Source organism: Gobio gobio (assembly GCF_949357685.1).
Source record: "Gobio gobio genome assembly, chromosome: 10".
NCBI classification, from domain to species: domain Eukaryota; kingdom Metazoa; phylum Chordata; class Actinopteri; order Cypriniformes; family Gobionidae; genus Gobio; species Gobio gobio.
Genome location: NC_137116.1, coordinates 6576118 through 6592913, shown reverse-complemented (window position 1 = coordinate 6592913; position 16796 = coordinate 6576118). Strand labels below are relative to the sequence as shown.

At 39.7% G+C, this 16796-nt stretch overlaps 1 protein-coding gene across 2 annotated transcripts in view; it reads left to right on the top strand.

Annotated features, from left to right (window-relative positions):
* Nucleotides 1–16796, top strand: part of vps13a (vacuolar protein sorting 13 homolog A) — a 115832-nt gene that overhangs the window by 25136 nt on the left and 73900 nt on the right. For both annotated transcript variants that reach the window (XM_079827174.1, XM_079827173.1), the window contains exons 17-25: nucleotides 5497–5639; nucleotides 6076–6277; nucleotides 9018–9132; nucleotides 9366–9502; nucleotides 13526–13658; nucleotides 13732–13849; nucleotides 15050–15194; nucleotides 15843–15927; nucleotides 16059–16228. In XM_079827174.1, coding sequence (XP_079683300.1) covers nucleotides 5497–5639; nucleotides 6076–6277; nucleotides 9018–9132; nucleotides 9366–9502; nucleotides 13526–13658; nucleotides 13732–13849; nucleotides 15050–15194; nucleotides 15843–15927; nucleotides 16059–16228 — 1248 coding nt within the window. The remainder of the gene's footprint in view (nucleotides 1–5496; nucleotides 5640–6075; nucleotides 6278–9017; nucleotides 9133–9365; nucleotides 9503–13525; nucleotides 13659–13731; nucleotides 13850–15049; nucleotides 15195–15842; nucleotides 15928–16058; nucleotides 16229–16796) is intronic.

The window sequence follows — 16796 nt, the reverse complement described above, 5'->3', positions numbered from 1 at the left end:
ATTGTGTTCAAACCAAACTTGGTACATGTCATCATAAGCATGACTTGAGGCTACATGCAGCGTTTCGGCGCTGTGCCACCTACTGGTCTGGAGATACGAAAAATGGCTATTTTAGCTTTTCTTTGCTGAACCGTTTGTCCAAATATCATAAAAGGGGCCTCGTTAGATTCGGGACGTCATGCCGAGTCGAAGGATATCCAATTTTACCATATCGGCCATTTTGGCTGTCGCCCATCTTGAATTATGTGCTAAAATGCTGTATTTTATCAGCGCATGAACGGATTGTTGCAAAACTCGGTATGGGTCATCACCACGATACCCCAAAGTAGCCTGACAAGTTTCGAAACAGCGCCGCCTAGTGGAGATTTTTAAAAAAAAAGGCTCAGAACTTTGGGTGTGGTTGACTTATTTTCACGAGACTCATCTCATTAGACTCCTGAATCGTTGCCGAGTCCAACAATACCACACTTGCCAGGTTTCGCCGTATGGTTTGTGCACCGTTGTAATTTAGCGCTTAAAACTTTTTTGCCGATATCTTCGAAACCGCTAGTCCGATCGAGACGAAACCAGCGTCAGAAGTTCGGAAACATAGGTCGTTAGGCATGGTCGCGAGCCCAAATGTCAAAATATTGATAGTAAGGGGTAGTAAAATCCAATCAAAGTCAGGTGTCAGGCTGAAACCCTATTGTAACTGTTCATTTTCCCATGATGCATCATTCTCCAGCTAAAACTGATCGGGCAGACCAAACCGTAAGTCGTAGAGACTTGAAACTTGCAGGGCTGGTAGTACTCACAACGACTACTGACGTCACCGAAGCACGCCCCGATCGGCCTGACGGGGGTGCTACAGCGATCAAAAGTACGAAACGGCGATCAAAAGTACGAAACGGCTCATAACTCCTCAACCGTAAGGCGTAGCCTCGAGTGCCTTATATCGCTGGAATCCTTGGCTCAAGGCGGACAAAATGCATGCCTCGGATTTGCTCGCCCTTCAGGCGCCAATTTCGAGATATTTTAGGTTTTTTGTAAAACCTACTTTTGCAAATTACTCCCAGGTTCTTTGCTTGATCAGAACCAAATCACTGCAGAAATGTTCTCTGGAGAGTGATTATCAATAATTATTTAAAAAAAAACACATTTTGATTCATGGTCGCTAAGGGGAGCCAAAATGTTTGATGTAACCGGGACCTCTTTTACTAAAATGGCTATAACTTGTGAACGGAATGAGATATTTTCACCAAATTCAGGTCACATGTATGTGAGCTCAGTCTGAGATCACATGAAAAAAATCGCAACTATTAACCACTTGTTGGCGCTATAACAGGGGAAAAACACGTGAAAATGGCAATATGGGCACCCAAACATTAGTCAGATGACAATGGGCATTCATTGTCTTCATCCAGGTTGCCATGATAGTCTATGAGGACACTGGCATATCTCAAAAAACTCTGTATACGTCATTGGCACAATGCCCTGAATGAGCATTCACCTCCTTAGACTCCTGAATCATTGCTGAATTCCAGTGATACCAAACATGCCAGGTTTCACCTTATGGTATGTGAAAAGGTGTATTTTAGCACCTAAAAAACCTTTGCGAATGTCTTCAAGACACATAACATGGGTCAATAGCTAAACAATAATGACCAAAAGCCAACATTTTGGAAGGAAGTGGCAAAAAAAAAAATCCAATCAATGCAGCCAATTCTCTCTAAATATAAGTGGCTATAACTTTAAAATAAAATGAGATATTTACAACAAATTTTACACATATATTTTTGGGCACACTTTGAGGACACCTAAAAAAAAGCTGTGTTATAACTGTCAAAAAAAACATATTTTTCCTTAGTTAAATTGCCTGTTTTGCCGTGAATGCTCTTTCCCATCTATGATCTAAGTTTATTTGTTTACTTGGATCCCCATTAGCCAGTACCTAGGCAGTGACTACTCTTCATGAGGTCCCAAAAAGTAAAAAATACAAAACTACATTAAAGCTGCAAGAGCAATGAAAGGGATCTCGCACCTATGCCAGGTGACCTTGGGGCTTTAGGAACACAGAGCACGGTGGCCAATATGCATTTAAGTATATAAAAATAGGAGGACTACATCAATCATTTGTATTTGCCACACTTCCTGCTACCGGGCTGTGTTCAGATCAGATGGTCGACCTGCACATGGACATGACCAATGCATCCCTGATATGTCTAAAGAGAGCCTGTCAACTAAACTCTGCCCTGTAAATGCTGCATCTAAATGACACCCTCATTAAACCCGTCTCCAGCACGACGACTCCAATCTATCGAATAATCTTACGAATATCTATTTATCTAATATGACTTCTGAACTGTAATGTTGCCAGAATTATAATCATACACTGTTTGTTCGCTGTGTAAGTTACTCAATGCGCGTCACTGACGCTTTTCATATGATTGGAACATATCTAGAAATAATGCTATACTCAACACTTACTAACTCGCTCATCTCGCTGTAATGGTACATTGCATGTGTTACAAAGTTGGTAGAATAATGATGAAGACGGACTCGGCGTGACTGGGACTCATGTTTATTCAGAACTTTCAGATACAAACACAATAAACTCGCGCTGACAGACAGCGCTCTCATAACTCAGTAGTTACTATAAATAACTTTGTTAGCAATCGCTCCGTCTCCGTGATGTCCGGTTCGCGAACAAATCATTCTTTTGAATCGGTTCTTTTTAGTGAACCGAACCAGTTCACCAAATCGGACTGAATCGTTCTAAACGGTTCGCGTCTCGAGTCAGCGCTGATCCACATGAGTGACAGTCCCTCCGACTAGAAATAAACGAATAACCTGAAGTATATGCTAGTAACTACAACAGTTCACCCTGAACTGAGACATGCTGAGAGAACTGATGAGAAGTGAACACAGGTCCATCCGTCTCTGGCAGACTCGTGCCTGCTCGTGCCTCGTTAAACCACGCCCCCTCCGCTCATTTAAAATGCAAAGATGTCAGCCAATCACAACAGTGGGCGTTTTTACTGAAGTCTCACAGCAGACACGCCTCTTGAAGCAGGGCATTCAGCCACAGGGCAAACAGCAGTATAGAAAAAATGCCTTTTATTTCTAAATTATGACATTTTATGATGTAAAAATCAAATGCCATGCCATGGGACCTTTAATTCAAGTATGGCTTTAACCAGATTAAGGTAATTAGAAATCACTGTTTACATGGTAGATTCTTAATCAGAGTATGGTCTTAATCAGATTAATATCGGAGTATTGTTGTCCATGTAAACGTAGTCATTGTCACATATTAAACAATCAATTTATCCAGCAATAATTTATGATCCATTACATAAAATGCTGAGCTAAAATCTAACGATACAGCTTCTACTAAGTTATTATCATCAATTTGTGCTCATACTACTCCCTAATATTGATCTGTAATTCATATTTAGACATTATAAAATCACTATTATAACATTTACAATCATATTTTGTAAAATGCATCACTTCCTTTCTATTGAAGTATTGGTGTTGACAATTGTGCCACATGATGAGTAATGTGAAACCTGAAAAAAACTTGCAGTAAACATTTTGTTCCCACCATATATTTCACATATCTGTATCTACAACAAAATGTGTGTTTGTGTGTGTGAGCATGTTTAGTCTGTATAAAATATTATTGTTTAAGCCTATTGTTTAAGTATTATTGTTTAAGTATTCATTTTCCGCCATATTTTGTGATCTCAGCAATACATTTTAGGTTGACATAGGGTTGACAAAACTCAGTATGGGTCATCACCACGATGACCTGAGGTAGCCTGAGAGGTTTAAAAACAGCACCACCTAGTGGAGATTGCCCCTCCCAAATGCTTATAACTTTGGTTGTGGTTGACTTGTTTTCATAGGAGTAACTTTTTTTTGTCTCCTGAATCCTTGCCAAGTCCAACGATACCAGACTTGCCAGATTTCGCAGCATGGTAACTTAGCGCTAAAAAAACATTAGCGGATATCTTCGAATGCTAGTCTGACCAAGACGAAACCAGCGTCAGAAGTTCTGAAACATAGGTCGATAGCCAAGTGTTAATACCCAAATGTCAAAATATTGAAATTAAGGGGAAGTAAAATCCAATCAAAGTCAGGTGTCAGTAATTTTTTATGTGTTTTTTCATATAAATGTCTATAACTCAAAAACAAAATGAGATATTTTCACCAAAATCGACACACATATGTATGGGCTCACTCAGAGGACACATAAAAAATGGTGGTATCATATCTCTTGGTGGCACAATAATAGAAAAAACATGAAATACAGGATTATGAAAAAAATTAATTCTAGGCCTTTGTTTAAATAACACTTTGGAGTATAATTACGAAACTCGTTATGTGTTCGAGTTCTGCACCATGCCCTGAAGGTATTCAAAAGGTTTCAGGGCAGCGCCACCTTGTGGTCAAAATGTATAACAAGATATACAAAAAGGCTAATAACTTTTGAATAAATTTGTCTATAATAATGAAACTGGTTATAATACATTCCTTGGCTACTGCTGAGAACATAAATATAAATTTTGCCATACTTGGTCAAACTTCCTCTCCTCCATCTTGCTATTTGTTAAAAAACTACTTCTTCAAACTCTCCTAGGCCGTTTGTCCGATTTTCACAAAAATTTAATCGTATCATCTTCAGGCTGTGCCAAGAAAATATTATGGATTTTGCGTTTATAGGCAAAACCGTTTTCCTATATCGCTGCGACGAATTTGAGGCATGATGCCAAAATGACTCTTGAGGCAGTATCTCTGCAATGCTTTGACATATTGGCATCAAACTTTGCATGTGTCATTGTTCCCTTATTCTGACCACACCACATCAATTTCGTAACTGTGCCACCTATTGGTCAAAAGTGATAAACCATTAAATTATATTATTAGTGACTCTATATATGATATTTCAGCCATTTTGCCTAATCTTCTTAAACTGTATAATTGTTCATTGTTGCAGTTGGTTTGACACACTCAAACTACAATGCATTTTTCAGCCTATTGCCTAAAATCATCTTAAAACGTGATTAATTGCTCATTGCTGCAGTTGATCTGACACTGCCAGCCATTTTGGCATGTCTTGTCTTCTTCTTTGCGCTTGGCCCCGGTATTGCTGCTTGCAGCTATATTTTATTATTATGATTATTATTTTTTTCTATGTGAATATATTGTAAAATGTAATTTATTCCTGTCATCAAAACTGAATTTTCAGCATCATTACGCCAGTCTTCAATGTCACCTGATCCTTCAGAAATCATTATATATATATATATATTTGGTAACAATATAAACTTTTCTGTCATCAATTTAATGAATCCTTGCTGAATAAAATTATTTATTTATTTATCTCAAATCGTATTGACTGACCCCAAACTTTTGAACGGTAGCTTATACATGCTGACAATGCTGATCTGATTGAACTTCATGTAAGGCATCACCCCTCTGACTTCTATATATACTTATATTTGTTTGCAGTTTGAAAGTATGAAGATAAATTTCCAGCTTCTCCGCCTGTCCCTGTCAATCAAAGAGAGCCGAGAGAAGCCGGAGATAATCAAACTTTCCGTCATTGATCTGAAAGCAATGCTGGCTCAAAGACCTGCGGCTCAAGCAATAAAGTACAGTGTTCTCTTCTCAAGTCTTATCATCTCCTTCACCCTCCAATAAACTGCTATGCTTTTATTTGATTTGAAGGAATGTTCTGTGTTCAGTACAACATAGTGGGACACTTGCTGTTGTTTACCCCAGAAAATACTTTTGATTTGTTCCTTGAAACAAGCACAACACATGTTTACAGTAATGCACTTACAATAGAAGTCTACGGGGCAAGACAATGCACTGGAATAAATCTTGCAGTAACTTTCACTCCAGAAAGGGAATGCTAGAGAAAAAATTATAGAATAATTAAGTGTTTTAGAAAGGTCCACATTTGGTTTTTAACCCTTAAGAATGTCTTTCCACATAGACTTCCTTTGTAAGAACATTAGCGTAATTATAATTTTTGTTGTCCAAACTCCGATGTAATGATATAATGTGTTTTTGTTGTATTTTTAGGATCTCTGCTCAGCTATCTTCGTTTGAAGTGTCGGGTCTCCCACGAGGCAAGTCTGCCCCCATCCTGCTGTCACCACGTCATGTGGACGGGATACAAAATAAGACTCTTTTGAACCTCATGTTCGAGACGAACCCTCTGGATGCGTGTGCGGACCAGAAACTCCGCATCGAGTCCCAGGCGCTGGAGATAATCTATGACGCTGTGAGTGTGAAGAAGCATCTCTCTATGACAGGGATTCCCTTTTTTTTGGCAGCTGAACCCATCTGACATACAATATTTTCTTGAAGTATCTGAGATTTTAATTTAAATAATTTAACAACAAGTTAAGTTTAAGTTAAATAATTTAACAACCGATTTGCATAATCACGGTACTCTGATGTTGGTTAAAGGTGCACTATGTAAAAATGTTTGAGTAAAATATCCAAAAGCCACTAGGCCAGGGGTGGGCAATTCCAGTCCTCGAGGGCCACTGTCCTGCAGAGTTTAGCTCCAACCCTGATCAAACTCACCTGCCTGTAGCCTTCTAGTAATCCTGAAGACATTGATAAGCTGGTTCAGGTGTGTTTAATTAGGGTTGGAGCTAAACTTTGCAGGACAGTGGCCCTCGAGGACTGGAATTGCCCACCCCTGCACTAGGCCAATGTTATATATTTTGTTCAGTTGAGTACTTACAATATCCCAAATGTTTCCAACTATTTGTAAATTGTGAGAAATTGCTATTTTAACTGAGGAACCGGGACGTGTGAGGGAGTCGCCTGTCGATTGCGTCATATCTGCGTTACCCTCATTTTCCGGTTTTATTCTGCAGAAACACTTTACTCTCACTGCAGTGTGAACAAGTGTTATAGCAGCCGCCGAGAGAATGCACAGAGTAACATCATAACATCATTAACACAATCAGATGTGTCTAATATGATAAACAGAGCTGCGTTACCTCATACTCATGACTGGAAAACCGGAAGTGGCGCCGGCATCTGTGTCATAATAAAAGTCCCGCCGCTCTTCTCATTAACAATCGCTCCAGCGGCCTTGCTCAGCTCCACAACACTCGGCCCTGCTCTGCTTCATACTACAGTAACATTAATAATCACATCCATGAACACAAGTCCTATCCCGATTCTTTTCTACCGGCTGTGAGGTGAAGACCACGTCCCAAGATTCTGCGCTCAAACGTGGCGTCATCAAACTACACCTTTGTTTTGAACAGGCGACCTCTAGCGCACGGAAAAGTTACATAGTGCAGCTTTAATGGTCACATGACATGCAGGTAAATAAATTATACAAATATTCTATTTTACAGTTTTATAAGGTTGCACAATTTGGACATGGTGATGGAAAAATAAATGTGTTAATGCTTTTGAAATTCTCTTGCAAATGTTTTGCATTCCCCACAGAAACTTTGCGTTCACTCGCAAAGAACACAAGTTTATTGAAGGAGCGCAAAACATTTGCTAGCAAATGCAAAAGCATTTAGACATAATTTTTCCTCCCATCTCATATTATTTCTCTCAGGTACATGAGCACTAAACGGCCGCTGGCGGTCTGGAGCTCAATCTCCAAAAACGTCTTAACTAATTGTCAAAATATGCGCTATATTTATATACAAGTAGCATATTTGAGGTCTATATAACTACATTCTCGCATTCCGTTACATAGTAACAGTAGTATTTGTAAAATGATGGTGGTAAAATGAAAGTGGAGTAATGCAAACGATGAAACAGTTCCAGTGCTGATCAGAGCATGTGAGCGGAGTGGGAATATTTCCTCCAGAGCGGTGAGCACCTTTCTGAAAATCCCGCTCCGTGCCCTCATTCCGCTCACCGCCGCTCGCTCAACCCAGAATTCTAATCCAGAATCCAGCACTCAAGCATACGCATAAAGCTTGCCACAAAGAACAGCAAAAGTAATAATTATGAATGTGTCAAAAATAGCAAGGAGACAATTTAATTGTTTATTAATAAACTAGGTTTTTTCTTTGTCATTACCGGCTGCAAAGATGAAGTTGACAATGCTGATTCTCCATCTCCGCAGTAGTGGAGGCACCAAGAGAGAAATGCATATGTCATACAGATACTATTTCTTTTAATTTTGAATTGTTTCATTTAAAAGTAGACATTTTCAAGCTTTCTATAGACATATTTCTTGAGTTTCGGTTCATTTATTAGACACGCTCTAGTCCATGATTAGTGCCAGGATTATATTTCTGCTATATTTGCATATTATTTATTACATCTAGGCAATTTGTTGATGAACCATTGATACAAATTAAGATACAATTTATACAAATTAAATTTACTTTAAAGAAAGGCTTTCTACATTCTAATTGTGCATCTTATGATGTGTCCTATACTCATGCTGTTCACTTTTCATAATCAACAGATATTATATAACAAATAATATTATAATATTTAAACATAAATCTGGAAAAAAAAAATATATATTTTTAAATGGCTACAAGTATAGTGCAATACAGGGAATCAAATTTCATGTTGGAGCAGGATTCGAGTGAATGTCGTTTTACTGGTGAGCGTGAGCATGAACAGTTCATGAGTGGAGGGTTTGCTTGGGCCGTGAGCGATTGAGTGGAGCTCGCTGGCATAGAGTGGAATATTGAGCTGAGCGGCATACTGCTCCGCTTCGCTTACATGCTCTGGTGCTGATACTGGTGGAATATCACACAGGTTTGCACTGTGAACTGGCTAATAACACTGGATCATGAGCTGTTTGTGGTTAAATGAATTGCAGCCTTTTGCCTTTTTGATAATTGCATTAATCGATAATGTGATTTTAATTTCATTTTGATTAATTGTGCAGCCCTCTGTATTTCAGATATTTTATTTTGACATGTTTATGATAGAATGAATTACTCACCAACCACCATTTGGGAATCCCAGCTCTATGCTATTAATGGATAGTGGCAAGTGTTTTGTTCTTTTTGCAGATGACAGTGAACAGTATGTCAGCTTTCTTCATGCCTCCAAAAGACCTGCAGCTGGATGAACTGACCAACGCCACCCTCATGAAGCTGGAGCAGTTCAGAGACAAGACCTCCACAGGTGTGTGCGGACTCGCATGCCATGGGCTTGTTTTACGTGTTTGCTAGACAATTGGTGGTTCTTGGCCAGAATAACCTGCATTGTTGAGCATGCCCACAGCCAAGTGCAAAGCTCTCATAACTGCAGATTTCCTAAGAATTAAAAGTGTATTTATTATTCAACAAAATTGTACCTTTTATCTGTGGTTATTAAATAGTATCTAGTACTAAGACAGTATTGTTCATTGTTGACAGGACTGATGTACATCATTGAGACTCAGAAGGTTCTTGATCTGAAGATAAACCTCATGGCCTCATATGTCATTGTACCAGAAAACGGCTTTTATGACTCCAAACACAACCTCGCCATTCTGGATTTGGGTCATTTCCAGGTAAAATCAGCTCACTGTCAGTACACACTAGGGATGCAACAATACAGTTAGTCCACGGTTCAATACATACCTCGGTTTTTAACCACGGTTTTCGGTTCGGTTCGGTTCTGATGGCTTGTCACATACATTTTTTGTTATTCTATTCTTTGGCGACAGGAACAGCAAGAGGTTAAGGAGAAAAAAGACTATTTTTTTTATTGCAATACTCTTTCTTTATTTTACTTAAAAGAATTGAAAAACCTACCTTAAACCTAAAACTTTACTTAAAAAAACCCTTGTATTCCTAGTGTATGTTTTGTATAATATAAAATAAATATATATATATAAGATTTACACTGGCAGCTCAGAGCAGTACAGCAGCATTAAAGTATGAAATTGAATGAATGAATGTAAAAATAAAACACTACATAGACTTCACTATAAAATATACATTGATTCATAGCTACTGTATTAGTTTTTCAGTCAAGAGCATTGAGTGATTTTCTCTTTGTCTTTTGTTAACATTAAAGGGATAGTTAATTCAAAAATGAAAATTCTGTCATCGAGAACTGAATACAGGTTTGAAACAATATTAGAGTGAGTAAATAATGACATAATTTTAGAGGTGAACTGTCCCTTTAAGGATCGCGTGTTCACTTCTGCGCTGTTGTCTAATATACTGCATCTAATGCCGCGTTCCAGGCAACCCGTAACCCGTGTTTTTCCAACCTTCTACCCGTGAAAGTGGACTGGAACGGCAGTCAAACCCGTGACTTCCCACCCGTGAACTCGTACTAGATCGATGTACTCCCAGTTACGAGTTTTGACGTCACATAGCCCGCGAAGCAACAATGGCAGCCCCCTACGGATGCGGTGTTTATGAAACAAATATACAAATAACGTAAAATAAAAGGTATAACAGCTTTTCTTGCCGTCTGCGCTGTTTTTATCCTCCGTTTCCCTCAAATAAGCAAGGAGTAAGCACCTTTGGCGATAGAAATGATTGTAAATGAGCATACACCCCGTACGGTCCGACATGCTTTGTTTACATCAAACTACCACACAATTCCTTGCGCTCAGGCAGTTTGGCGTGACTTTGCCTGGAACACTACAAAGTTGTGAGTCGTGGTTTGAAGTTGTAATTTACGGGCTCAAAAACCTGCCTGGAACGCAGCATAATATACAGACACACACGATTTTACTTTAGACATAACCGACTGTGTTTATGTTAACCTTGTGTGTATTTGACAGTAATAGTGCAGTAAAACGACTACTTAGTCCAGTATTCACGTGTTTGACAGGCGTTTAGTGCGCGCGCTCTGAAAAGCGCATGTTAAAACCGTGCTCGCGAATGAAACCGGCAAGGCTTTAAAACGCATGCAAATAATGAACTTTCGTGATTGTGAATAACTATAGTGTTCCGTGAGTATAACTCTACCACTAACGTGTGATGTGAATGTATGTCGCGTTGTTCAGTATTGGGATGGAGGCAAATTATAGAATTTGTAGAAAAAGAATTAATTAAATGCAAAACCGAGAAAACCGCAATTCACAAGCGCGTATTGAACCGTGAAGGCAGTACCGAACGGTTCAATATTATATTGAGAATTGTGGCATCCCTAGTACACATGGTTGTTTATAACAAAATGTTGTGGTCATAATCATATTTCTTAGGTTATATAAAGGTTATAATTAGGTTATAATATTTCGGTGAAGTGCTTTTCAAATGATTTACAGTGAGGAAAATAAGTATTTGAACACCCTGCTATTTTGCAAGTTCTCCCACTTAGAAATCATGGAGGGGTCTGAAATTGTCATCGGTGCATGTCCACTGTGAGAGACATAATCTAAAAAAAAATTCCAGAAATCACAATGTATGATATTTTTTAACTATTTATTTGTATGATACAGCTGCAAATAAGTATTTGAACACCTGAGAAAATCAATGTTAATATTTGGTACAGTAGCCTTTGTTTGCAATTACAGAGGTCAAACGTTTCCTGTAGTTTTTCACCAGGTTTGCACACACTGCAGGAGGGATTTTGGCCCACTCCTCCACACAGATCTTCTCTAGATCAGTCAGGTTTCTGGCCTGTCACTGAGAAACACAGAGTTTGAGCTCCCTCCAAAGATTCTCTATTGGGTTTAGGTCTGGAGACTGGCTAGGCCACGCCAGAACCTTGATATGCTTCTTACAGAGCCACTCCTTGGTTATCCTGGCTGTGTGCTTCGGGTCATTGTCATGTTGGAAGACCCAGCCTCGACCCATCTTCAATGCTCTAACTGAGGGAAGGAGGTTGTTCCCCAAAATCTCGCAATACATGGCCCCGGTCATCCTCTCCTTAATATAGTGCAGTCACCATGTGCAGAAAAACACCCCCAAAGCATGATGCTACCACCCCCATGCTTCACAGTAGGGATGGTGTTCTTGGGATGGTACTCATCATTCTTTTTCCTCCAAACACGTTTAGTGGAATTATGACCAAAAAGTTCTATTTTGGTCTCATCTGACCACATGACTTTCTCCCATGACTCCTCTGGATCATCCAAATGGTCATTGGCAAACTTAAGACGGGCCTGGACATGTGCTGGTTTAATCAGGGGAACCTTCCGTGCCATGCATGATTTCAAACCATGACGTCTTAGTGTATTACCAACAGTAACCTTGGAAACGGTGGTCCCAGCTCTTTTCAGGTCATTGACCAGCTCCTCCCGTGTAGTTCTGGGCTGATTTCTCACCTTTCTTAGGATCATTGAGACCCCGCGAGGTGAGATCTTGCATGGAGCCCCAGTCCGAGGGAGATTGACAGTCATGTTTAGCTTCTTCCATTTTCTAACGATTGCTCCAACAGTGGACCTTTTTTCACCAAGCTGCTTGGCATTTTCCCCGTAGCCCTCTCCAGCCTTGTGGAGGTGTACAATTTTGTCTCTAGTGTCTTTGGACAGCTCTTTGGTCTTGGCCATGTTAGTAGTTGGATTCTTACTGATTGTATGGGGTGGACAGGTGTCTTTATGCAGCTAACGACCTCAAACAGGTGCATCTAATTTAGGATAATAAATGGAGTGGAGGTGGACATTTTAAAGGCAGACTAACAGGTCTTTGAGGGTCAGAATTCTAGCTGATAGACAGGTGTTCAAATACTTATTTGCAGCTGTATCATACAAATAAATAGTTAAAAAATCATACATTGTGATTTCTGGATTTTTTTTATTTTATTTTGTCTCTCACAGTGGACATGCACCTACGGTGACAATTTCAGGCCCCTCCATGATTTCTAAGTGGGAGAACTTGCAAAGTAGCAGCTCACTCACACGTCCCGGTTCCTTTTAGGTTTCTATTTTGTTTTAAAAAATACTAATATTTTATACTCTTTTAACTGTAAATCAGTGTTCACGAGATTGGGTAGCTTGAGGAGTGGCAGTCCTCTGTGCTTCCGTATTACTTCTTCATGAACTCCACAACATAGTACTTAGATTTATGTGAAGCTGAACTTATGAATGCGCCTAGGACAGTTGGCCAGAAGCAATGATTTAAGACCCCCCTTTCCATGAAACATTTTATTGGACTGTCCCACTGTACAAAATACAAGAGTTGCATAAATACAATACAAATAAAAACCAAACAAAAGGAAATACAAACAGCAATTTGTATTTTTTTTTTGTTTGGTTTTTATTGTATTTATGCAACTCTTGTATTTTTGTAACTCCGTTTTGGCCGTGAAGATAGCCTCAGATGCTGACATGGCATTAAAAAAACGCTTCAGAGGACATTGATTTATCCACTGGGCTCGTGTGGATTACCGGTGTGGTATGCATTATATGGTATCACAGAAATGGATTATTTCCATAAAAATCTTTGTTTGTATTGATCTGAGGGAAGAAAGTCATATCATTGACTTACCCTCATGCCGTCCCATATGTATTAGAGAACTATCCCTTTAAATATTTTTTCCTGCACAATATAAATAGTGCTTTTTGAATATAGCTATCTTAATATTTAAAAAAAGTAATAATTGGTTATAAATGTGTGTTTGTTGTGTACAGATGTCCAGTCAGAGCAGAGCCGACCTGCCTCAGCTGTCTGCGGTCAGCAGCACCATCGAGGACATCATGTCTCGAGCTTATGACAGCTTTGACGTCCAGCTGAGCAGTTTACAGTTCCTCTACACCAAAGCAGGTGCGTGGACACGCACAATAACTGATCAAATGTAGACATTACAGGGCTGTAAACATGCTGTGTGTTGCATCAGGTGGTGACTGGAAGTGGGCTCGTCCGCTGAGGCAGTCTGCTTTCCACATCCTGGAGCCTGTCGACCTGAAGGTGGTCTTCAGCCGAGCCATGGTGGTGACGGACTCAAGAATGCCCAAGTAAGGAGGAATAGAGCCCTGCATTTCAGCCTGAGCCCGACGGGGCCAGACTTATTTTAAACGGCCCGGGGCTTCAGGCCAATTTTCACATCATACCTCACCGCGTGTGAGGCCGGGCTTCGTGCCTGTTTTAGGTTTCTCTTTTGTTTTATATTTTATACATTAATTAAATTAAAAGAACTATGTGAGATGTGCTGCACTGGTGGAAACAACACGAGACCATGCAACCGTGACTCTCAAGACTGGCTCGCACAGTGTTTAGAGTCCATGCCAGCAGGAGTGCAGCGAGCGCTCCTTCAGCGCAGCTGGGAGAGTTATGGCCTTTTTACAACTCGTCACTTCATTTGTTTACTCTGATCAGATATCTATCCGATTGTGAAAAGACCATGTATAATGACTTCTGAAATTATTTCGCGACTGATTTTAAATCCCTCAAACAAACCACTTCAGAAGGTGGTCTGGGGCGTATTTCATATGAAACTGGACAAGTGTAAATGTATCTGGTTGTTAAAACCACATATGTAAATTTTACTCCTGACAAATTGTTAAAAAATAAACACGTGAGAGCGTTATAGGGTGTATGTGAGAGCGCTACTGCAATGCATCGCCGCAAACGAGTAAGTCTCTAAAGCTAGCCAAAAAGCAAACTGCCGCAAATGAAAGTGAAAGTAAGTCTCAGATGCTCAAAAACACAATCATCTTCATTAAAACTAATGAGAGTAAATTATCTTACCAGTGCTTAGATTGCTCTTTCTCCTATTGCGGTCTTATAAAATGTGTGGTCAACTCACTGTCAGCCGCTGGCCGCTTGGTCGTCATTTAAAAAAACCCCAAATACTTTAATTTAACAAACAAAAAAATGCTCCGAACATTTTTCTAAATGAACTTAATAAAGAAACTAAACGAAATACAACTACTGACATTTAAAAACAAAACTGAGCTATTTTAATGGCTTCAACAGTAGTGTGTAATAGGGAGGAATAATCAAAACAAAACAAACGGGCTCCAGTCAGAATTCTGATAAGCTGTCAGACATGGGTCGGGCTAGGGCCTGAGCGTTTCGGGCCAGGGCCGGGCTAGGATCTAGATTTGAGGCCTGTGCAGGGCTCTGAGTAGGAATTTCCCTGTCTGGTGTGCAGTTCTTTTTATTTTGCACATCACATTATGCATTGACATATTTGTGTACCTAATGTTTTTCAGGTTTAAGATTTATGGTGAACTCCCTCTGCTGTCTCTGCGCATCTCTGATGATAAAGTGCGTGGCGTCCTGGCGTTGCTCCGAAGCATTCCTCTTCCTGAGAGCCGCCCCGCCCCTCAGACTAGAGGGCAACAGGTTACACCCAAGGTCATTAAAAGAATGCTTATGGGCAGGGCTGTAAGTTAACTTTTTTTCCACATAGCACTGGTGCTACAGAGGTTAAAAGTAGGGGTATGAATCGTCACTGGTCTCACGATTCAATTCGATTACGATCATCATGTCAACAATTCAATTTGATATCACAATGCATCACGATTCTTTGCATCCTCAATTTTTACTATTACTGCACATGGCTACGCTTTCGTTTATGAATACAAGCAGTCAGATATATGAACTCCCTTTTTATTTGATCTACTCCAAGAAAGTACACATGAATGTAGCAAACATCAAACACAACTTAAGTCTGAACACAGCAGACGACAGGGGCATTTAGAACTAATAAAAACTAGTAAAAAGGCTACTAAAAGTGCATGAAACTGTCAAGTAGTGTACTTAAGTTACAATAACGTTCACACACGCTCGAAGCACACACATACGCGCACATGCTCGCAAACATGCACACACTCGCTAGCGCGTGCACATGGACAGATACACACCCACACACACACTTGCCCAGGAAACATAATAAAACAATAAGAAGATTCAGATCAGTATAATTCTGATTCATTTGGACATCCGTTTTGTTTGCAAATGTTTTCTAGCAGCTATGTGATATTTTTTGCTTTTTCACATTAGGCCTCCAAACAAGGGAACACGCCTCAGCTCACCCCCCGAAGGCCAGCCATAGACGACCTGCGTGCATCCATCATATATGGCTCAGGTCAGACACACATCCATACTGTACAAACAGAGACAGGGTTACATTTACATGACATCAATGATCAAATATAGATACATCTATAAATCCAATATCACCCTCACATTAAATCACTGTGTTTATGTCTTTTTCAGATGAGGAGTTGTTCTTCGATGCCCCTAGTTCACCGATTGAGGACCTGCCGTTCTTTGAGGCCTCATCTGACTCTCTGCAGGGCTCAGCCTCTGATAAGCGTCCCTCCATGGTGCTGAAAGACCCTAAGAAAAACATGACTGAGTTCCTCTTGAGATTTGAGATCAACAAGGTCTGATTATGCTCTTGTCAACCTAAGGAGAGCGTCTAGTTATCTTTCCTTTCCTTATCCACCTTATTCCTATGCCCCATGACGCTTTGCGGGAATTATGGGAGTGACTGCCGTTATGCTGTAAACAATCAATGAAAGGCTCGCTCTATGAACGCAATAATACCTTTTTTATACTGGGTACATGGAGATGACATTATTCTACTCACCCTTCAACCATCAAACATTAAAAGGACATTTAAAAGTGTAAAAGAATCAACAAGGTACTTCCAACAGACCATGAATAACCCCAAAAGCGTGATTTTTTTTTCCACAGCAATAACAGACGGGTTAAACTGTAGTAATATCTGTTGCCTTAATCAAAAATATTCATTAATTTAGCATTGCGTGATACTATTTCAAAGTGATTTCCGTCTTTTTGACAGATAATACATTGAAAACAAACCTGGAAAAAGAAAAACGAGAGATTCTTTGTGCATTCCAGTGAATTGTTAATGGGATGTATCGTAAATTAAATCGGGAGAACAGACCACAAATGTGCAGTATATGTTGTATTTTTCATACTGTTACA